This window comes from Vidua macroura, chromosome 13, assembly GCF_024509145.1.
Source record: "Vidua macroura isolate BioBank_ID:100142 chromosome 13, ASM2450914v1, whole genome shotgun sequence".
Classification (NCBI taxonomy): Eukaryota; Metazoa; Chordata; class Aves; order Passeriformes; family Viduidae; genus Vidua; species Vidua macroura.
Window position 1 is genome coordinate 14,852,011 of NC_071583.1, and position 23,077 is coordinate 14,875,087.

At 41.3% G+C, this 23,077-nt stretch overlaps 1 protein-coding gene across 4 annotated transcripts in view; it reads left to right on the plus strand.

Annotated features, from left to right (window-relative positions):
- POC1A (POC1 centriolar protein A) overlaps positions 1–23,077 on the plus strand; it is a 53,827-nt gene that overhangs the window by 19,059 nt on the left and 11,691 nt on the right. For 2 of the 4 annotated variants that reach the window (XM_053989573.1, XM_053989571.1), the window contains exons 7-10: positions 387–520; positions 8,382–8,450; positions 9,707–9,802; positions 22,590–22,727. In XM_053989573.1, coding sequence (XP_053845548.1) covers positions 387–520; positions 8,382–8,450; positions 9,707–9,802; positions 22,590–22,727 — 437 coding nt within the window. Of the gene's footprint in view, positions 1–386; positions 521–8,381; positions 8,451–9,706; positions 9,803–22,586; positions 22,728–23,077 lie in introns of all 4 variants that reach the window. The other 2 variants (XM_053989570.1, XM_053989572.1) reach the window with 2 other exon arrangements.

The window sequence follows — 23,077 nt, forward strand, 5'->3', positions numbered from 1 at the left end:
TAGAATGACTTGAGAGTGAGACCAGCAGCTCCACAGTAGTAAAGAGTATCAATGTCCAGCACTCTCACAGAATCCTGAAGTTCATTTGCACATACAGTACATTTTGGGGTTATACTGGAAGCTTTTGTAGCATTAAATCTCCCAGAATAATTGGCAAAGCTTCCTTTTTCCTTTCAGTAAAGTAGTGCCTATTTTTACAAGAATTGAGTTACTGTTATTGTTCTCCAGTGCTTTGAAGAGCTTTTGTGGAATGTTTCCCCCATGATAATTTTCCTGTTAAATTTTATAACAGAAAATTGCAATGTGCTTGTGCTTTATTTTATTCTTTTGCCTTGGGCTTATGTAAACTGGTCTTGGTGACTATTATACGTTTTTTCCATCCTTAGTGCACAGCTCTGTGGTCAACAGTCTTTCCTTTCATCCCTCTGGAAACTATCTGGTTACTGCTTCCAGTGATTCAACTCTTAAGATTCTGGACTTGTTAGAAGGAAGACTTCTCTATACTCTACATGGTCACCAGGTGAGGCAAAGCCTTTTTTACAGTAATGTACAGACTCATAATAAATTGAGCAAATGCATGCTTGAGACTTTCATTCTTCATGACCAGAAATTGTTTGAAAGCTTCCTTGTGTAAAATCATGATTATAATGCTAATAATCTTTGAGATCATCACTGTTTTGAAGGGAAGGAGGTAAGGCAGGAATGGAGAGAATGAGAAAGCAAGACTAAAGGTGAGCTCCAATACTGAGGATTCAAGTCTAAGGCAGAAGGAACTCAGAGCAGCACCCTTGACTCTGCCTGACCCTGTCAGCCACTCTCTCCTGCAGCTCTGTCTCCCTCCCTCTCTAGAGAGCTGCAAATAACTCTTGGCCCCCTGACATAGGTGTTTTGAAGATAAATGCTGTTCACCTGGCAGAAGACTCAAGAAGAGTAGTAGTAAAATAGAGGATATCTATTTTGGGATTTGATTTGGGAACATCTTGTTAATGGACTGAATCATACAATTGAAGGTGATAAATGGTGCTGGTTGGTTAAGTTTAACTGATTGGTCTATTAGTATTCTGCTGCTAGATTTGTTGCTTGTAAGGTTAATTTTATGAATGCTTGGAGCTCTCTTTCTAAATCTTAAATGAAAAGAAATAGACTAATTTCATTGTCCATGCAGAGTGGGGTGTGAAAAAGCAGGACTGCCTTAAGGGATCCCTTTCTAAAGGGACAAAGAGAACAGAAATTCTTAACCCACTTGTGTCTCTTTTAAAGTGGGGGCTGAGTTTTAAAGCATAAAAACTGTCAGGGGAAAACCACAGCCTGAAGCTTTTTGGAGATGATGGGGATTGTTGTGGGCAATAATGGTATCTGTGTAAGCTGTAAATCTGATAATTCTGTCTTCTTGTGGCTTTGTTTAGTGACCTCCTTGTTTGATGTCTAAAAGATCAAGTTTCTTCTGTAACTTCTCTTTTCCTATATATTAATAAAACCTTTTTTTTTTTTTTTGTAATATTAATGGAAAAAATAGGAAAACCTTATACTTAAATCCTTCATGAAGTAGAGCTTTGATTAAAATTGACCAAAGGGTTCAGCTGTTAAAAGAATGGGGAGGAGATAACAAATGCTGGTTTATCCTAACATGTCAGCCTTTGCTATATAAAATTGTTCTTGGAAGACTGGACTAAGTGGATATTCCTATCAGATAGGGGCTGCAAACCTTCTGTTGCCTTAATCTTGTTTTCATATTTGTCTGTTGTGTTAATCTGCCAAATGAGTTCCTGGGAAGAAGCTTCCTGGAAAAGGGTAAGTGTTGGAAGAGCAGGAAATCTTTACACTTCCCCCCTTCCCTCAGGAAGGGATGTGCCTGGTTATGGTTCAGCAGGAGGCTGAACCTGCTTTCCATTTTTCTCCCATTTGAGCCTCTGGCTGTGCCTCACTGACTGCAGTAGCACAAAAAAAAACCCAGTATGAGAGTCCAAAATTATGATTATAGTGATGGAGGTCTTCAGAATGAGCAATAGAAAGTCCCTTTAGGCTAATGTTGTACTTAACTCGAGGCTTTAAAAGAACAGTTTGTGGATCATCTATTCAAAAGTAGAATTAAAGCTCCCTGTTCTTCCTCCCTGCTGCTTCAGATCAGTAAAACAGTGTCTGCCTCTTTCTCCTGGGCATCTAACTGGCATTGGAAAAGCTTTGCCTTTGGCACAGCTGAAGAGTAGCTGCTGTTGTGGCATTTACAGCTTCAGTTTGGAAACAAGTGCAAGTATTGAAGTGACTAGTAGAACTTTCTGGTTGCCTTTAAGGGCATTGCACTGAGATATCTGTGGAACCAGTCCTGGCACAGTCCTGTCTGGCATGGCCTGTATTGTTGTGGGTTGGTTCTTTTACTGCCTGATTGAACAGATACCTTGCTTTTCCACTAAAAGCATGTGGCAACCTGTGCTTTGTTCCCAGTAAGCCACTGTCAGTGGCTACAGGCTGTGCCGGGGTGGATTCCTGCACCGGCTGCTTCTCCAGCTAGTTCTGCTCATAGCTAAATCCAGGTTACTTAATAACGAGGGACTTTTTTGTCCCCTCTTTTACTACTGTGACTTGTGCCAGTATCCCCAAGTGGCTAAAAACAAAGTGGTGTGGACTTTTTGGTCATTAAATTGATTTGCCTTTTTAAGTGAGTGCTGTAGGTTAGTCACCAGATGGACAGCTTGTTCTGAAGATGTTCTTGAGTTGTGACTTTTTGAGGTTGAACGTTCTGGTTGACACTTTGTCCCTACTTTGACAGCTGACTGCTGTTACATTGTTCTGGGAAGGCTGCATGCAAGTGGACCCTTGAAGGGAAAAAACCCTGAGGTCCTTTAGACATACTTTGACGCAACTGCTGGAGTGCCAGAAATTTGTTAGCAGCTGATTAGTTGTAGTTTACATGAGGAAGTTGGCCAAGTTTACATTGCTGTCTTTAATTGAAATGTAGCTGGCCCCTTGTAGCAGAAGGATCATTAGAGACAGAAGTTTGCAGCTTGGAGCTGACATCTTGCAGCTGCAAAATATCATTCTGTATTGTACTGCATATTTTGGTTCTGGAGTGTTTCAAGCTGTGAAGTGCTCTTATCTAATTCCATGCAGATGAGACACTGGCTTGGTATGTAAATCCACCTCTAGTACTGAATCATTGTTGAAGAACAGAATGTTTTGAGGCCTCTAAGCCACCCCCAGAGAGTTTCTAGAGGAGAGCAGGTATGTACGTGGTACTTGTCTGCCCTTTGGAGTGGTTTAATTAGAGCATTTCCAGACTGACTTCCTCAGTGGAATGGAAGTTCTCAGTAAATATTTAGAAAACATCTCATGCTTATGTTCATAAATAGGAAGACAGAAAATGCAAAGTTACAATTCTTCAAGCAACCTTGACTTGAACTATGAAGTAGCTACATTCTACCTACCTGGGCAACATCAATGCTCCCTGCTTTGCTCACTGACTAATGAGTGAGGCCTCCTGAGCAGGTGCACAGGAAACAAATGTGCTCTTTTACTGTCAGCTGCCAGCTCTGCCTAGGTGGCATTAAATGTCTGTGCTGGCCTGTCCTCTTTGAAGAGTGTGAGGACATGTCTGGCCTACACAGAAGTCAAACAAAAAAGAAAGAAATGTGTATTGCAAACAACAAGCAATTGACTTTAGGCTAGCATTTCTGAGTCTTGAAAGGAAATATGAGTTCTCTGTCCTTGCCTTGTGTTTTTATAGACTGAAACTTTCAGGAGTTAAAGCTGCTGAAGATTCACCTGTAAGATGCCAGTATAAATTTTCCCTATGTTAGTTGTAGCTCTTACTCCCTGGTGAAGGAGGATGCAAACATGACAGTCTTGCTCAGGAATTTTTCAAAGCCCATTGTACTGAGAATCCTTGGGACTTCTTGTCAGAGGTATTCCACCTGAAAACATTCCTGTTGTCATTGCCACCTCTGTACCCTGTGCTTTTCTCCTTGGTTTCCTTCCCTTCTTCCTCTCCTATGTGACTTGCCCTCTTCTCCCATGCATGAAGCAGCTGAAAGCACTGTCAACAGTGGCAATGACTGCACTATTGTTTGTTCTTAGTTCTTTTATGCCTAGAACTGATGATGCCAGGGCTGGGATCCCAGTGTGCTGGTTGCTGCTGGATTTGCTTCTCAGGCCTTGTCTCCCCTCATGTCTCCTGTTTCTCTTTGCACTAGTTAGTCTGTTCCTGGAGAGTTTGGCTGAATGTGCTGGCTCCCACTTTTACATCTCTTTTTGTGGCAGTGGAAGAGGAAGCTCTCCTTTAATTCAACTGTTTGCATCCTCTAGATATGCCTTATTCCAGCTCTTAGCATTTTCCTTGCTCTCTTACCTGGCTTTTCTCTACCATGCATTAGTTTCTCGCAAGACTGAAGCAAAAGAAATGTAAAAATCTGCTAGCATCCTTGACCCCACTTGTCTCTCCAGCTTCCTTCCACACTGCCTCTCCTTTCATAGTGCAGACAGTGCATCATTAAACTACTCTTCTCTGGTTTATTCCTGGACCCTCTCCAACCTGGCTCTTGTTGCTTCTGTTATGCTGAAGCAGAAATGTTAGCTCTGTTCCTAGCTGAAGCCTGAAAGTCTGGCCTCTCTTGACTTGCCTGTTGGTGTTGGCCCTGTTGTTGTTGAAGTGTTGTGCCTTCTGTGCCCAGCAGCTCTGGGAGAAGAAAAGGGTGTTCAAGAGGGATTTCTCTGTGATTGTCCACGCATTATTTATGGATGATACACATTCATCTGCTGCCTGTGTGCAGGTGTGACTCTGGGCTCCAGTCATATTTCTCCAGACTAAACTCCTGGTCTTTCTCTTAAGTATTTCTTTCAGAGACATCTATTTTTAGCTCTACCCTTGAAAGCTTTGTGTTTAGGGATGCTATTCCTGTTGTCTTATGTCACCCTTGTGTCACCCTTGTATCAGTTGTTACTGATGCTATTAGCATCCTGCCAGTCACTTGGTGGTGTAATCTGTGTCCTGGCTTCAGATCCTGTCTCTCTTGGCGATTAATGCTTTCGAGTCATTCAGAATAGTCTGACCATCTATTTTGAAGGCCAAACGTAATGTTTTATGTAAGCTCATCATCCTGTGAAATGCTAGGGCAATAAAGGCCTTGCAGTCACTAACCTCCTTTGTAGGAAGTGGGAAAATAGGCAGAAGGTGTAATCTCTATCTCTGCACATAAATTATGTAACTTGCTGGGCCTCACCTTTCTCACCTATGAAAGCAGCTAGAAATGGGCTGTCACCTGGTGTGCCAGCTGCCATGCCTTGCATATCTGACCTTCCCTGAGTGGTGTTCACTGGGAATGCTGCAGCAAACAATCAGGCTTGATGCTGTTATCATTCCTTTTCTATGGCCTCCTTTTTCTTTATGGTTGCTTTGCTCCATCCAGTGTTTGAGCTATTTGTCCTTTTCAAAGCTCTCTGGTACATGCCTCTACCTTGCCTGGTACTCTTTCACTAGAGGAGATGAGTTGAATGTTGATTAGTGGTCATGTCCTTCTCATTCAACAATTTCAGTGGATGATTTGTTGCTTTCTTCTTTATTTTCTTCAAAACGCCTGCAGCTCTCCCAGTATCACTAAAGTTGCTGTTGTAATTTCAAACTCTACTGGACATGTACAAAAGCTTGACAGTCCTGATGTTGACCTGCTGAGGATTAAATAGTAATGTTCCTTACCACTGACTTGGTGTATGTCATTGCCCAACCCCTTCTTCCTGCAGCTTGCTGTCTAGTCTGAGGCAAGAAGCTGCTGGAATTTGGGGATTTGTGGTAGCACCTTGTGTGGAGCACCTTGGGCCATGGGGGTTCAGACTGGAAATTCTGAACCTCCAGGAAATACCAATAGAGGGCCATTTGTTCCTGCTACAGAAAGTAAGATCCTTCTACAGATCCAGTAGAAGAAGGTTGCTGCATCCCACAAGTTCTAGTTATGTGGGAAATAAACTTAAAATTCTCTCTACAAGCTCTGTAGAAGAATATGCAACTGCTACTTTTTGATACTTTTAATGCAAGCAATAAGTTAAAAAAGGGGAAGAAAAGGTTTGAATTCTTCATTCTCCAATCTCATGTCTGTTACCCAGGTCTTCATCAGAAATCTGTTGGTTTTCTGCTGTGCTTTCCTGGGACAAATGGAAATTAGGCTGTGTCTAATAACTGGCAAGTGTAGCTTTTTATTTTTGTTTGGTGTGTCAATATTAAATTGCAAGGGTATTTGGCAAAGTGTTTTTTGTATGTTGCTATAGCAAGCCTGTTGTATCTTGGAAGAGTTCTGGGACTGTATGTAGCAGGAATACTTTTCACTTAACTTATGTCAACAAATCTGTAGAGGATGTTGCGTCTATAGACTTGTTTGTTCCCTTTCTTTCAATTTAAAAAGGCACATTCAGTCTTTGATATAATTTTCTATTTTGGGAAGAATATGTTCTGTTGAACTTTTATTCCCTTCAGAATGCCATGACTTTGGAGTCAGTTCATTGCCTGTTTTGACATGATTTGTGTTGTACTAGATTTTGTCTAAATAGACTGTAATATTTAGACTGATAAAAATATTTTTGGGAAATACTGCTCCTTTCCAGTGTTCCTCGCTTGTACTTGTTCCTGAACACTTTGTCTTAAATTTTTTTCTGCCCTCCTAACTCTGGCTGGTTTATTATAGTCCAAGAGCAGCTTCTGTATGCTCACCTCTGTTATCTTGGAGCAATATTCACCACTGCCGTTTTCTGGCTGTGGGGTTGTTTCTGCACTTTCTTACTGCTTGTCTTTTACTTTTGCATTTTTTTTAAAGCCTCCATTCCTGACACATGATTGGAGAGCTGAACACTGGGGTAGGTGGGTGGAAATAAAGGCAGAGGCACAGTTTGTCTCAGCTGATTGATGGCAGTGTCTTTGGTCTGAAATATCTACCCTAGTTATTGGTGTGTCAGGTGAGTGAGCTTAGTCACACCGACGACTGCGCGTGCGGTTTGGAATTGCTGCTACTGGATCATTCCTGGCACATCCTCTCTAGTGAGGTGTTGCTATGGGAAGGCCTCAAAACATTTTGAAATGACTGTGTGTTAAATGATAATATGGAAACACCTTTGTGTTTTAAGGAAGCTGAAACTTGTTCACACTGGGATTGAGCACAGCAAGGCTCTGGTTTTGCTGCCATAACCTTGTGCCAGCATGTTTGGAAGCCCACAGGACTGTGGGGCGCAGGTTGCAGTGAGAGCTGGGTGCTTATCTCGCATGCAATCTTTGGGTATTTGTCTATCTTCAGGATTTATTATGTTAAATTCACTTTTACAAAGAAGGCAAAGAAAGGGTATGAGATTTTCATGCAATGTCCATTGGAAAGATGTGGACTCAGAATTGTCTCCTTCCAGCTGGGTAAGGAGAAGCTTCTTAATTGCCTTCTGAGATACATGATCTTACTTGAAAGGGGGTAACTGCTTCTGTCAGAAGGTGGATGATCACGTGGTGGAGATTTCTGGAGGTTGTTGTGGCTTTTCTGATTGTTTTGGTATTTGTTCTTGGTGTTTCCTCCCAACCCTCCCCAGCCTGTCAGCTCCATAGGCAGCCTCTGGAAGTTCTCATTCTGACCTCTGCCCATGCTGCTGAACAGTCTGCAGAGGAATGTGTTCAGCAGCTGACATAAAACTCCACGATCTGGGTTCTCAGCTGTTTACTCTGAGCAGAACAGTTTGTCTGTTGTGCCTGGGCTCAAACACACGTAGCAATTCCTCAGCTCTGTTTAACTGCAGCTCAGAGCTCCTGCCTCAGCCTGCCATGTGCATCCTCCTGTGTGCTTGCTGGAAGGTGGAAATCACATTGAAATAGGTGTGTGGTGTCGAAAGTGTGCTGTAGCACTCAGAAGCATTTAAAGTCTCTCAGAACTGAGTGTTTTAAGCATGAGGCTTCTTCAAAATGCAAGTGCTGTGCAGAGGTGATCCTGGATGCATTAACTCTGGCATCTCTCCTATCCTACTAAGAGAAAAAGAGTTTAAGCCAGCCTACAATACAAAAGCCTCATAGTTTCAACACTTTTAATAAATGAACAAGAGTTTTAGAAATTTCTAATTCTAAAGTTAAGAGGGAATGTTTGAGGGGGACAAGAAAAAGCCTGGTGATGTAAAAATGGGTTTGTTTCTGTCTCCGCCATGGATATTGAAAAGTGGATGTCTTAAACTGGGGTCAAAAGTGTGGGAAATGGTAAGTGCCAGCAAGCTTAGCATCTTAATTATGGCCCATTTACCTGACAGGTAAGAGCTTTTCAAATTTTGCCTTTAGATTGCTGATGTCAAATGATAAATACCTTGTAAAGCTGTAATGAATGGAATGTTGTAAGACTTCATTTTCTTTTTTTAAACCTGTCTTTTAAATGCGTTTGCAGGGTCCAGCTACCTGTGTAGCATTTTCAAGAGATGGAGAATTATTTGCTTCTGGAGGTTCTGATGAACAGGTACCTGATTAATTTCTAAGTTATAATCCAGATTCACATTTCCTTAAAAGCTGCTGCTTTTTGTTCTCTGTTGTCAATGGGGAAAGCAAAAGTGTACCCTTTCTCCAGTATGTCTGGACCATGCTGAAGCAACTTGCTGTTCTATTAACAACATCTCTGGAGGTCAAACCCAATTTTTTTTGGTAGTAATATAAGACATGTAGGCCAAGAAACCCATACTCAATTGCCAAACTGCAAACAGGCCTATTGCATGAGCCTGTGCTGCAAATATGTCCTGGTTTTTAGGCAACAGTGAGTTGCCCTGCTGAAGACACAGACAGACTTCAACCCAAAGCAGTGGTCTGAGTAAGGATCATCAGTCTTTAAAGAGCTGTGTTGCAGTGCTCTTAATCCCCAGGTTGGACCAGGTGCAATGCCTATCTTTAACAGCACCTTTGTGAAGAGACAGATTTGTCTATTCACTAAGAATATCACTTTTTTTTTTTCCTGTCGTGCAGTGGAATAGCCTTGTTGGTTAACTGTGCAACAGTGAAAGAAAAATGCTTGTATTTCATGCAAAGCAGTGATACAAATTTGTAAATGAAGAATAAATGCTCCTTCTGATAACCAAATGAGCTGTCTGGATTCTTGGGTATCTTTCAGACCTCTGAAATTGTTGATTGATTGCTCTTTAACTTTTTTAGACTTGTAGAGTCACTACTGAGGGGTTCACTCCATGGATTTCCTCTTGATATATTGAAGTGATTTATGTGTCAGAGGCCTCTTTTCTGAAATCAGTACTGTGTTATGGAAAGCAGAGGCCTGTAAGTGGGATTTAAGTTTGGTGTCCAGCTGACAAACCAGCTTAAGATCTCTAATGCTGGTCTTAGTACTAACTCTCCTTTTCCTCTGAGTGTCATGATAAATGAGTGACTGAGTTGGGGTGTGGCTGATAAATGTTACACTGCTGAGCATGGTATTTTAAAATATTTGTGGTTTTAATGGTGTATTTTTCATGTTGCTTTGAAGTTCTCTTGGTCATTCTAGTTTAATGATGTTTTTGACCCAAAGAATGCTGAAAGGGGTCAATTATCCATTGAAAACTCAGTTAAACTGTCTGTATTTAGTAGCATATTTACAAACAACATCCTTAATTTATTCAATGGCAAAGCTCTTCTAGGGAAAGTTCTTGTGGATTTGCTGATTATTCTCTGAAAAAAATGACCTATAAGCAAACTTAGATGGAAAATTTTAATGGAGTTAACTTTCTTCTGCAGGTGATGGTGTGGAAGACTAACTTTGATGCTGATTATGGTGATGTAGTGAAACCCCAGAAGTATAGCAGCAGTGTGGATGGGACCCATGGCACTGGGGTAGGTCAGCAACCAGTGGAGAGTTCCTTTTCAGTACACTTGGTGCAGCCTTGGAGTGTGTGACTCAGGTGGTTGAACTGCAGAATCTTCTTTCTGTGCTGTTTATTTGAGCTGCAAGACACCTATTTTTTAACTAACCTTGTTTGTTTTTGTTTAACTGTACTTACTTTATAGGGCAATTACATATAATGATCTTAAAAGGAAGATAAATTTAGTGCATGTATAGATGTGTTTTTTAGTAACAGCCACTGTTTAGGAATGTGTGGTTCATAATGACATGAATGATAGTTCACCAAAAAAAGCAGATGTAAGCAACAACTGAAGTTGGCTTTGCTAGCTGACATGAATCCTTCAGGCTGGTGTCAGTCCTGAAAATAGAATTCATGATATCTTTTCACTGACAGTCAGCAAAGACAAAAAAAAATTGCTGCGCGTAGGTGTCACACATGACAAATAGGTGACTTATTGTACTGGAGCTTCTTTCCTGAATACCTGGAGACATTAGTTCATATCTGTTCCCTGAATCATGTGTTGAGACCTCTGAGTTCTGACTGAACCTGAGGATAAATCCAGCAGCTGAGCAATTCAGTGATGCACTGGTCTGAGTGGAACTATAAGTGAAATACAGTGAAATCTGAGTGGAACTTACATCAGTGCTTCAGAAGCTGGCTGTTACAAAAGTGACCCTTTAAAGCTGCTGCCCGTAAAAGCTGTAATTTTTGCACATGGCGATGATTCATTTAAAGGTCTTTATTTTGTCTTGTCAGTCTTGGGATATTTTTGATACATTTGGGTATACTTATAGGATTCTGCTGTATGTTATTACTATGGCTGCTTTTTGGTTAATCTTGTTCAGCATGAGCTGTAAGCTGAAAGGCTTTCTGTGAACCAGGGGTCTGTGCATAAGTGGCATTGCCCCAGCTGAAGGGCAAACTTCTAGGTAATGTCTGTTGCTCTGTGGCAGTGTCTTTGACCATACCAATTTAGATCTTTACTGGGGTACTAAAGTTATCTCTCAAACACAGTGGTGTTTTTATTTAATATGGCTTCAGTCTATTGCTGGAGATACTGGAATAGCCATGGTGTTTTGGGATGAACAAGATCTGAGTTTGCAGCTCTAAGCCTGATGCCCTACTATGTGGAGTGCTGTGTAAAGAAAGCAAACAAAACCTGAGGTTGGCTAGTGTAGGGTTAGTGGGAGAGCATGGGAGGAAGCAGTCACATAAGGAAGGAGGTGAAAGTGTTTATTGATCCTTGGCTGGTTTTGGCTAAATCTGACTTCTTCCTTTTCCTCCCCTCCTGTTCTAAGTCTAAAGTTATGCAGGCTATGAAACTATCAGTCCAATGACCTCTTTGTTTATTTGAACTGGTCTGGCTTTGAACTCTATCAGCTTTAATTTAAAGTATGGCATAGTGTAATACTGGGCTGAAATACATCTTTTCTGGGAGAAAAATAACAGTTTTGGTTTGTAGCATGCTTAATGGCTTAAAAAATGTAGACAAGGTATCAGCTAATGGGAAATGATGGTAACTTTGCCCTCTCCTGTGCTGCTGTTATTGCCAGAGCATCTTATCCAGTAGTCTTTTAAAGAAAGAAAGAAAATGCCTGAGGTCTTCTAAAACTTAGTTTTTCATTATGAAACCTCTTAAGATGTCCATTGAAGGGAGCTGCTGAACAAATCCCTTGAACAGTGCCTAACCACCTTGAACATTTGTCCCTCCAACACAAGTGTTCCCCTGTGGAAGAGGGTTTACCTGGCCAAACATCCAGGAGATGCTGCTGGGACCAGCTGTTTGTGGGGCACTGACAGGCAAATCTGTGTCATGTGCTGGCGACTGACAGGGTTTGCTCTAGTGATGCTCTGAGCCTGTAGGAAACAAGGCATTCTATATTCTGAGGTATAATATGTTGGTTTGGCCCAGGTGCTGTGTATTTGCAGAGGGAGAACAGAATCCATGCTCAATCATGTAGCAGAAAGATACTTTGATTTTGGGTCCTAAATTACTTCAAAGGAGTTTTCTTAAACTGCCATCCAAATGCAAGCTTTGGCTTGGGCATGCAGCATGGGAGGTGCAAAATATAGCTAGTACTATATCCTTGGATTAAGGCAGTTAAAATTGCTAAAGTTAGGAGGGGAAGAATAAATAATGTCTTCTGAGACATTTGAATACCCTAGGTTAAGATTAAATTTAGAACTGATCTGAAATGTTCTTTGCTGTTATAAAGAAACTGATATCTGAAAATTGCTTCATTCTCTATTTTAAGTATAACCTGAGCATGAAGATCTTGGCTCCAAACTAACTTACACACTCATGTCAGTCTCCTCTTTTAAGTGAATGTCATGTCTTGTATCTTTTAGAAATGGATCGTGCTGGGCTCTTTAAGAGTGCCACCACTCCTACAACTCACTGCAAGACTTAAATTTCACTGTATTTTAATTTCTTTCTTGTTTTGAGCCAAATGCTTGCTTTTTTAATAGTGAATTGCTTATTTTGGTAGTTTTTGGGTAGGTGAGATAGTTATTTTCTGTCAAATTCAGACTTGAAGCTGCCACCTGCAGATCTTGATTTCATGCCAAGGTCACCTTTTCCTTCAATGAAAAGTAAACCTACTCCTTCTTTCTCTACTACTGTGTTAGTGTGCCAGAATTCTGCCTGTTGAATAATCCTGAGATTTTGCAGACATTTCAGGATCTAATTACATTTAAAATAGACATATAGGTTATTACTTAGTTTTAGTACCCCTAAAATACATGAACACTATTCTTGACACATCTTGAATCTGTTTTCACCCTTAAGTCCACGAGAATATTTTTCCAATGAGAGCTTATACTGCTGTGTAGCTGTGTAAATTTTTTTGTTAAGCATTGTGAAGTCACAGATATTAATGAAAACAGTGGCTGTTTTCCACTCAGTGCAGTATCTGGTTTCTCATGGAGAGAGGCTGACTAACACGCAAGGAAGAACAACTGAATACAAGCATGAAAACTAGTTTGTCATCAATTTGAATAGGAAGAAAAAACAATCCTAAATAACCTGTGGGATAAGAGTAATGAAATATTGTCAAGGTTGGTGAGCTTGAAAACAAACTTGCTCCAAACCAATTTTCCCTTCCCTAGGCAGAGACTGGAGACTGGAGCCTTTAGAAGATTCTGGTTTCTCAGGCAGTTGGTTTAAGTTCAGTATGAATCAGACTATTGGACGTGTTTGTAACAATGGACATAAACTTCAAAGTTGCTCTGCCCACCTGCTTGTGTTTTCTGTAAATATAGGAGGCCTGTGAGATGCAGCTTCCTTTGGAAGCAGAACTAATCTGTGCAAGGACTAATGCAAATGAAAGAGAAGGACACCATGGGCAGAATTGCAGTCATGGCTGGTGTGAAAGCAGAGATGTGAAAGCGTGATAAACAACTAAAGCTGTCAGAAGTGAATTCTAAGTATGTTAGCATAGATGTGAGACTGTAAATGTTAGATCAGAAGTAGTAGCCCTGCAATAAATGCTTGCTCTTAAATTATAGGCTAACAATTCTTGCTTTAAAGTGTTGTATAATCACCTTGAAATCCAGAGTTCAGGGCGGGCACTCCTGGTGTGTGCGGTGGGAAGCTGATGGGAAGAAAGGAAGTGTTGCAGTCCTGTGCCTTGATCCTGTGAGTGTGCTTGCTTTGATCTAGAATCTAAAGGGTAAATTCATGCTTTATGCTACAATATTGAGTGGTGAGGACCTAAAGGAAAATCAGAAGGAGAGGAATGGATTTTGCAGGTAATTTCAAAAATATAAGCTCTTATGCTTGTCTGGGGTCAGTAACTGTAAGCATTTAGGTCTGTCTGGGTGGAGAGGTGTGTAGGATCAGATCAGGGGACGTGTTCACTGTTCTGATAAGTTATGAAAACATTCAACATGGGATTTATTAGGAGAGGGTAGATAATGTGTTTTATTTTGGGGGTTTGGTGGTGGACTTTTTTGTTTTTAACAGGTACAAGGAAAGCTTTGCATGTGTGGTTGCAGCTGACATGAGTGTGCAAGAACACTTGTTTCATTATGGGACAGATTTGCTGCTGTGGTTACTAATTCCAGGAAGGCTGTGTATGGTCAAGTGTCACAGCAAACGCTGAATGGTTGATGTCACATGGACAGTTAGAAAGTGCTTGGGTGTTTATCTAAGCTTGCTTATCTAAACACTGAAAATGGTGAATAAAAACATTCTAGTATCAGCTCAAGTAGGTAGACAGCTTTTTAATTAAATATTTTGGAAAATAGGAAATATGCATTGATACAGTTTTTTTTTCTCAGATTTAAACGTAAACCTTCTGGAGGCTGTAACTCTGTGCAAAATGTTACTTTGGAAAGGAGGAGGCTTATGAGGAGATTTTAGCCTCAGCCTCTGTATATAACTTTCTAACGAAAAACGCCTTAAAACTTGCTCGTGCTGAGGTACCTCAGACAGACTCAGAAAGAGGCAGTGTCTTAGTAGGGCAGTTTGGGAGACATGGCCAGAAGTGGGAACTGACCTCCGACATTCTCTTGCCAAAAAGTCTTTCTGCTCTTCTGAAATTCTGGAGCACAAGTGTCTTAAATATCTTTAGCTCTTATGGAGTTATGTGGCACTCAGTTGTGAAGATACCAAATTTCTAGGCATAGCTGACCCTCACAAAGGAAAGCTTGGTAAGAGCTTCTGCATTTCACCAGAAAGGACTTTGAAACAAGTAGCCTGTGACTCTTCAAATAAGTCTTTCAGCTAAGACATTTAGGCTCTTTTGATGCTGCTGGGTTTAGAGCTTTCTCCAGGCCTTGGACTGTGCTTATTTCTTCAATGGTAAATTATCCAAAATGGTCCTGTTGGATAGGATTGGAGGCAAATTCCAGAAAACGTGATCTGATCATAAAGTTGTCCGAAGTCCATAACTGAACGTCCAGAGCTGACTCCACCTCTCTTCTTTGCTGGTGGGTTTGTTTGGTGACCTCGGGTGCCTCCAGTGCTCTCCATGGTCTTGTGCTGACTGCAGCAGTTCATCCTGTCAGCTTGTCCTTGTGTAAACAAATTCCTTCTGAATTACTCATAGGCCAGATGTGCCTCTTTTTTTGACCTTTTGGCTTCCAAATTGGTAACTGTATCTAATTTTGGCATTTGTTAATACTTATGAATCCTGTTGTACCTTTTTTTTTTTACTTCCTGTGAAATTCCTTCCTGGAAATCAATTTCATTGCATAGAGCTGCAGCTCTTTGCAGTGGGATGTGAATGTGGGTTTTTATTTGCACCTTCTCCACCCCCTTCTGTTTATGTAATTTTAAGCATTGGAAGGGAGGGATCCTCTGTTAAAGAGCAGGGATCCAATTTCAGTCTATGGTGAAAATGTAGTCTGCAAAATGATTATTTTTCCCCATCTGCTATCACCTTACTTTTCTGAGGATTCCCACTCCAGGAGGCTTTAGTCTGGTGCACAATTGCCTTCCTCCTGGAATAGGTAGGTAGATTGTTTACTTAAAAGAACAATAGTGTGATGAGTACTCGAGATATTTCCACTATTCTCTATCCTACTTGGCTGTCCAAGCAGAAGCTTTGTAGGGGTGAACAGGAGCCTTGCTGTGATTGATCACAGGAGCTCTTCCCTACATCCTTCTCAAGCAGGGTGGTTGCAGATGGTTATCCAGAGCTGCCTCTCCTTTTATTAAAGGAAACCCACTTATCTAAGCCTGTTTGGAGATGTGACCTTGCAATTGGTTTGTGAGGGAACAGATCTTAAATAGGAACAGAGAAAAAGAGATTGAGAGCAGCCCTGAAGAGAAAGACTTGAGGATGTTGGTTAACAAGAAGCTTGGCTTGGCCCAGCAATGTGGACTTGCAGCCCAGAAAGCCAGACATGTCTTGGGCTGCATCCAAAGCCCCATGGGCAGCAGGCTGAGGGAGCTAATCCTGCCCCTCTGCTGTGCTCAGGTGAGACCCCACCTGCCTCAACATGAAAAAAATGTGTACCTGTTGGGGTGGGTCCAGAGGAGGCCATGAGGATGATCAGAGGGCTGGAGTACCTCTGCCGTGGAGACAGGCTGAGAGAGTTGGGATTGTGTAACCTGCAGAAGATTCCAGAGAGACCTTAAAGCCCCTTCTGGTACCTGAGGGGGGACTACAAGAAGATCTGGAGAGGGTCTTTGGGCATGGAGTGACAGGAAGAGTGTCTTGGTGCAGAACGTGGGAGAAAGGAAAAGGCAGCACCCTCAGCTTGGCTTTCCAAGGGGCTTGAATGACTGCAGCAGCCTGCAACAGCTCTGCCTGGTAGTGGATGGAGCAGCTGTGCTGCTACAACTGTTTTCCTTTGTGCTCTGGTTTGACAAGATTTCTTCCAGAAATAAGAGGATCAGCTTTTAATTTCTGTCATCTTACAGTGAATAGATTTGTTCTTAGACTCTGGAACAATAAGGCAAGTCCTGACAAGTCATTATTGGTCAGAATAAAAATTGCCTTTTAAGTTCAGCATCTCAGGTTAATTAATGTAAATTCTCCCACTTAGGTTGCTGCTGTATGTGGCTTGTTTTAATGCTTGAGTCATAAGTCAAAGAAATGAGATTGAGGCAAGATTTTAAAGTTTTTTTTCCAAGCTGCAGTTCTGTGCCAGCTTGGAGATGGATGAAGTTAGCTCAAGCTTTAAAAGTTTCTAAGATCTCAAACTTTTCTGCTAAAATTCAAACTTCAAGCAAGAGTAAGAACAAGTGCATGCGTTGTAGTGTGTCTGTGTCTGCATTTACACATACATGGCATGCATTTTTATACATGTATATAAGTAACAAAATGGGTATGCGCATGATTTGTATGTTGCACAGTGTGTATATACCTAATTCAGTGGGAAAAGGCAAATTATTCTGATGAAGGGAATGAACTGGAAGCTGTTGTTCCCACTTCAGGAGATCACTGTGTGACTTGCCTTGGAGGCTGATGCTTTTGGTGTAAAAGAACCTGTAGCTGGACAACCCAAGGCTGAGAATAAACACATTTTTTCAATGTTTGGCTGCCTTTTCTTGGGAGTTTTTCTCCAAAAATCAGGACTAGAAACAATTCTTGGTGACATTTCTAACAAGTGGTTTTCATTTTTATGTTTTTGTTCCTATCGTGGCTTGTTTCCACACAAAACTATTCTGTTGAAATTTTTGTTGTTGTTATTCTCCAGGAGCAGTATTAAACAGTTGAGCATCACCTATGCAACAAAGCTTAATTATTCCATACTGAATTCTGGAAGACCTCTTCCTATTTCCTAAAGAAACTCTAGGACTGATGGGAGGGGAAAATTGGTTAAGTGAGATAAAATGCAGGAAACATAAATCTAAAATGTTGAAGTCCACCCTTAGCTTTTCCTTCTCAAGAAACACAGCCTTGCTTTATTTTTTTTAACAGTTGGTAGTCATTAAGTTTTATCTGTCACTGGGCTTTTAGTGTCTGGCATTACTATTTGTCATTTCACTCTTCACACGAATACTGTTTGTGCTTTTGGAAACGCAATAGCTGCCAAGCTCCCATTTGTCTTCAGTGTTACATTGAAGCTGATGGTACTACTGTCTGTCCTGATGTAAAAGTGACACTTGCAGACTACAGGGTAAGTAAACTGGACCAATAGACACTGAACCACAGAGCAAGGTCACTGAAATGTGGGAACAGCTTTTCTCTTCCGGTGAGGACCTGCTCTTGACTGGAGATTGCCAGACAGGGTCACTTGTAGAGAGAGAGAGGATGCTGGTGTTTCTGCAAGCAAATCCAAATTTCAGTCCAAGTGCAGCCTCTCTGTATGGACAGGCTGTTTTGTACATCTTTGAGTACCTTAGCTGGCCACTAGCTCTTCCCCTGTTTCTGTCCTTCCGGGCATTTTGGTCAGCAGAGCTGGATGCTCTGATGCTGTTTCACTTAAAATACATGAGCCTGCTTCATTCACCTCCTTCTGCCAGTGCTTCACTTAGGCTTTGGCACAAGAGTGCCTTGGGATTTAAATGGCTTTGAGATGTCCCTGTTAACTCTTATTTCTTCCTGAGTTTATCAGGAGCTTAATATTTATTGGCCTATGGTGAAACATGGCTGTTACAGTAGAGGTGCCAGATTTTAGTGGTTTTTTTTAGTAACACCAGTAGGGAGGAGGGTTCTGCATAAATAATTGCATCAAACCCAATGTACTGTTTGTCTGAAGCAAAAATAAAAGAAAGGTAATGTTCTTTTCACCTGCCTTTTCTCTCTCTCCCTCCCAAATTCCCTGCATTATTGCAACTTGAATTCTGACATAAGAATTGAGCATAGATCATATAAATTGTTTCACAAAGTTAATTTAACTTGTGTCCTAAGTTGAGTTGTTACTCTATGCTCCTCTGGACAGTAGATGTGGAGTAATGCAAATCTTGAACAACGTGATTGCTCCAGAAATTTCAGTGCTGCTTTGAAGAGGGGATGCCTTTCCAGGCCAAGAAATGTGCCTGTGCTCAGTCAATGATGCTTTGTGTGCAGCAGGGAGGACTGAGGTACTTCTCAGCTTTTCATGAGCCCTTCTATCTAGCATGGTGTACTCCATCTGACCTTCCTGTGGAGCTTACCTTGAAGCTGATGTGTTTCCACTGGATGTCACTGTTGCTCTTTGGGAACACATTTAAAGTATTTTACCTGTAGTGAAAATGATGCCTCAAAATAGACTTTTAAAGGTATTTCTCTTTTCTTTGGATTAGTAGAATTTGGGTTCAGATTTACTGCATTACACCACCTTTGAGGGTTTTCTGCTGCTCTGTTTTTAGGGGAATTTTTTCAGCTAAGATAATGGATTTGATTGCACTAGGGAATTTTAATACGTTGAAGGTCTGTGTTGAATTGAACACATCGGATGTATGTGTTGTTTAAGGGGTGTGCTGTCTTTCTAGATACTTGAAAATTAATTCTTGGCAACATCATACCGTCTTAAAAAAAACCCACCAAAACGCAAAACCCTCAAAAGAGTAAATACTCTGTGTTAATTAATTGAAAATGACTTAAAGGTAAAGCTGAACCTACCCCCTTCACACCACTCAATTCTTCCCATCCAGTGGACAGAGGTGAGGAAGAGGGAGAAGAAATATTTTCTCTGGAGTGAATTATAAGAATCCTACATTTTATTAGTAGGTGTAAAACTGAGATGGGTGGTTATTGTATCAATATGTCTTCTGAGGATCACCATTTAAGAAGCAAAATGGCATTTCTTAGTTGTCTTATGCAGTTTGGTACAGATGCACATGTGTTGTTTAGTTCATACCTGCCCCCCAACCCCTGATCAGCACTGTAATTGCTGGCCAGGATGCTGTTTAGCCAGAACAGTTTTCATAAGAGGCTCAGTAAGAGACCTCTGGAATGAATGCTGATTAATTTTCCCCTTCCCCCAAGTAGTTGCCTTGTGCTGTCTTTAAGTGGTTGCTATAAATAAATCACTTCTGTTTTCCCTTTGTCACTGAGATCTGTATTGTATTCTGAAACTGCTCATCTCTTCTTCCTTTAATGTTCAGCTGCTCCTTGCTCTACTCCCAGTGTTTTAATACACAGATGTTGTAATAAGATATTTAATGGCAGAGACATTTGTTTGGTTGTGCCAAATAAATTGTACACTTGAACTCTGAAATGAATTAAACCTCTGCAGCAGTGCCATTGTTTCTGGTGCCTGTCCCCAGCTGGCACTTTACCCACAGGTGAGTCAGATGAGAGCACAGGTGTCACTGCCTGTAATTGATGGTCATTGGTACTGAGACTGACACAAATTTGTATTTTTGCAATTTTTTTTCTAAATCTGTTAGAATTTAAATTCCTGATGGCTGGCTCAGATTATATAATTTGTCATTAGAAGGGCTCTCTAAGGCTGTATGTTTCTAAGGGTTTTCTTATCAGTTCTTGGGAACTGCAGCTGATTTAGTCTGCTTTTTCAAAATTTGAAAATGTTTCAGTCTGGAGGCAATTTGGTTCTTCTTCAGCTAGGTGCACACTTCCTACAGCTGAATGGTCAAAGACCTTGGTCAGCTGGAAGCCTCCTTTTTGGAAGTCACTGCTGTGACCCAGTGGTTATTTCCTGGCTGGCTGTGTCCCTGTTTAGACACAGGCACTAACTCAGAACCTCATTGCTGAAGGCTGTAGCTATGGGATTTCTCAAGGATGGGCAGTAAGGAGCCTTTCAAGCAGCTGTGGTGTTTGAAGTGGGACAGTATGCCATGTTGTCATGTTTCTGTTTTTAAATGTAGATATTCTTCTGTTCTTGGGGCTGTTGCCTTCAGGAGCCCCCATGGCCTTTCTGGAGGTGGCTTTTCGTGGGAGTGGTATGTAGCTTGTGAGGTGAGCAGCAGAATATGGCATCTGACAGCTCTGGCTTCAACTTGACATGATGAGGGACCACCTGACCCCTAAAGCAGCAGTGGGGAACATGTCTGCAGTATTGCCTTTGCCAGACTCTTACACTGTGAACTGTAACAAAGAGAATATAGACTCAGAGTTCAACCCCAAAGCTTTTTATGAAAAGCTGTCTGACATATGCTATAAAGATAGATGGAGAAAATCTGTTGGTACAGTAATTTTTCTGCTCTGTGAGTCAGCTTGTTCTAATGGGTTTTGAAGAGGATAGCTCATCATCATTTGGGGTTTTTAAGTGCAGGTTGTATGCAGCGTTAGCTCACTAAAATTTCTGCTGTGCCATGATTGACTGGCCTGAAGTTACATCATCAGCATAAGCCAGTCAGCCTTAAAATAGAAAGAAAATGTTTTTTTATTCTAGTTACCTATTGAAAAGCAGTGGTTTGTGGTTTTTGTTTGTTTTCACTTTTAAATTTAGGCAGCAAATAGCAGGTTTTTAAGACTGGATTGATCTCATCTCTGCAAGAACATATTTTAGTTGATTAAATCAATGCATCAGTGAGCAACGTGTGGCTCTTTGGCTTCCTGCAGCACAGGAGTAGCTGGAGTGTGGCTCCCATGCTGTGTGACCTGGAGTGCTGGCCAGGGCCTGTAGGCAATCCAGATTATTCAAGCAGGTGGGAGGAAGGAAATCAGCAGAGGCCGGTGTGGCTGGTACCACCTGATACCCAGCTGCACCCCTGGCCTGTGGTGGAGCACAGTGATCCCTGTGGAGCAGCTGTCATCTAAACCTTCCCCTTCTTTCCTGCTCCTTATGCAACACTGGCCATGTGAGGCTTAGCTGCAGGAGGATGGTTTGTTGGGCAGGGTCTGGAAGAATGGTCAGCTCCTAGCAGCTGGTGGCCAGCAGCAAGGCATTCTCCTGTCAAAGCTGCTACTGCTACTTTCTTCTCTTGCTCACCTCATCCAGTCTCCACCTTCCCTAGGTACTCACATTTCTGCTCCTTCTACTACTTATTGCATGTTTTGCCTGTGTTGAGCTGGCTCAGCCTTGGGAGCCTTTATGTGGCCTCAATCAGTGGCTCCCAGCAGCACAAGTGTTTTAATGTATATTTTTGAAATATATAAAATTTTTTGTATGCATGTATATATCTTCATGATGTACTGAACAGTTTGGTGGTTAAAGTTATGTGAGCTGGTCTTGTTGCAGTTTATTTGCACACATCTGGCATCAAATACAGAAAGGAGCAGGTAAATCAGTGCTGTGCTGGTGAGAAATGCTTTCCTGCTGTTGCATAGGAGAGAAGAGACAGAGGCAAATCTTCATTTCTACTTAGAAAAAGTACATGTGGAAGAACTTTTGGAGACTGTTTTTTCAATCTGTCAGAATTCCTTCTTTGCTGATTTGTAAATTTTGTGTGAGTAATAAGTGCATGGGATGGAGCTGCACCAGGCATTGGGCTATGGAAAAGTGTTTTGAGAGCTGTGATCTTGGCTTTCAGTTCAAGTTTTGTCCATTAGTGTAAATTGAGAAACTGAAGTCTGCAGTTGCTTAACCAGTTGGCTATCTCCTTTAGTTAAACTTCTTTGTACTGCTTCTACTGGCAATAATGCAAATTAACAGTGCAAATAGTGTTTGTTCTACAAGAAAGATACCATTTTGAAAGAAAAGGAAAGAAGAATAGGTTCTTTAGTAGAGATCTATTTGTGTTTATCAAACGTAATTTATTCTGAATGAAATATTCAAACTTGCGTAACTAAAACAGTTGAAACTTCAAAGTAAACTTGTTCTTAATCTCGTTGAGGAGGAAAACCAGTTCAAGATATAAACAAAATTAAAATTACTTAATCAAAACAGTTCCAATGCATATTGGGACATCTTGCTTCTGCTGAACTTAACTATGGTACAATGTCTTTGCCTTCTTTCAACTACCAAATATGGAGAGAGGCTTTAACTTTACTGTTGGAGTGAAATAATCAGATTCCTCTGGGGTAGCTTACTTAATTCCTGTCATTGGGATGTAGTGCTTCCCTAAACTGCTCCAGTAAGTCTTCACTTGTCTGTAGTCTGTGCCTGTGTGCAACAAGAGCACACCAAAGTTCTTTGCACATAGAAAACTTTAACCTTGCAGGATTGCTTCAAGATTTTTATCTAAGGTTTGTCTTTCCTGGTGGTGGTTTAAAACCAAACAAAAGCACACACAGCCCCACAGCCCCCCCACCCCCCCCCCCCCTCAGAAAATAACAAAACCACCTTCCACCTGGATCAGGCAGATGAGTCAGCAGAAGCTTTTCCTTTTCCAGCTGTGGCAAGAACAATTCCTTTCCTCCTTTGCCTGTTTTTAATAGCATGGACTGTCCCAGTATAAACTGTCCTTTACTGTTTGCCCTCCATGGAACAGAAATCCCTGTGCAGTTATTTGCATTGCAATAGCAGATTATGTCTGTTTATTTTTCTAGCAGTCAGAAATGGATTGTGGCATTCATAATAAGAAAACAAAAACTCAGGATTCTGTTAGGACCCATGAGCAGCAAGAGGAGGAGACCAGTCTTGCAAATACCCTGGAGCATATTGTGGGACAGCTGGATGTTCTGACTCAGGTATGGTTTACTTTTTAATTTGTTATTGACAAAGGTACCTGTGACTGGAAGAATTGGGCATGTTTTGCAATAGTTTCATAGAATAATAATATGGCTAGTTCAAAACCTCTGCTTTTTAGTAGTATTTTGATAAGTCTTTCATCATCTGCCTCTCAGCTTCTCTCTATCAGTTGCCTCACACTGATTTCCACCTTAGGCCCTGCTCTTCCCCAGTTTCTTTGTGCTGCAGCTTGGTAGATGCTGCTGGAGCCAGCTCTGATAGACTGTGCTGTTAGCCAGGGTTTATCTAAGGTGATGCCTAAAGGAGTGGTTGGCAGAACAACTCTGTTTTGGTGAATAATCTGTGTCTG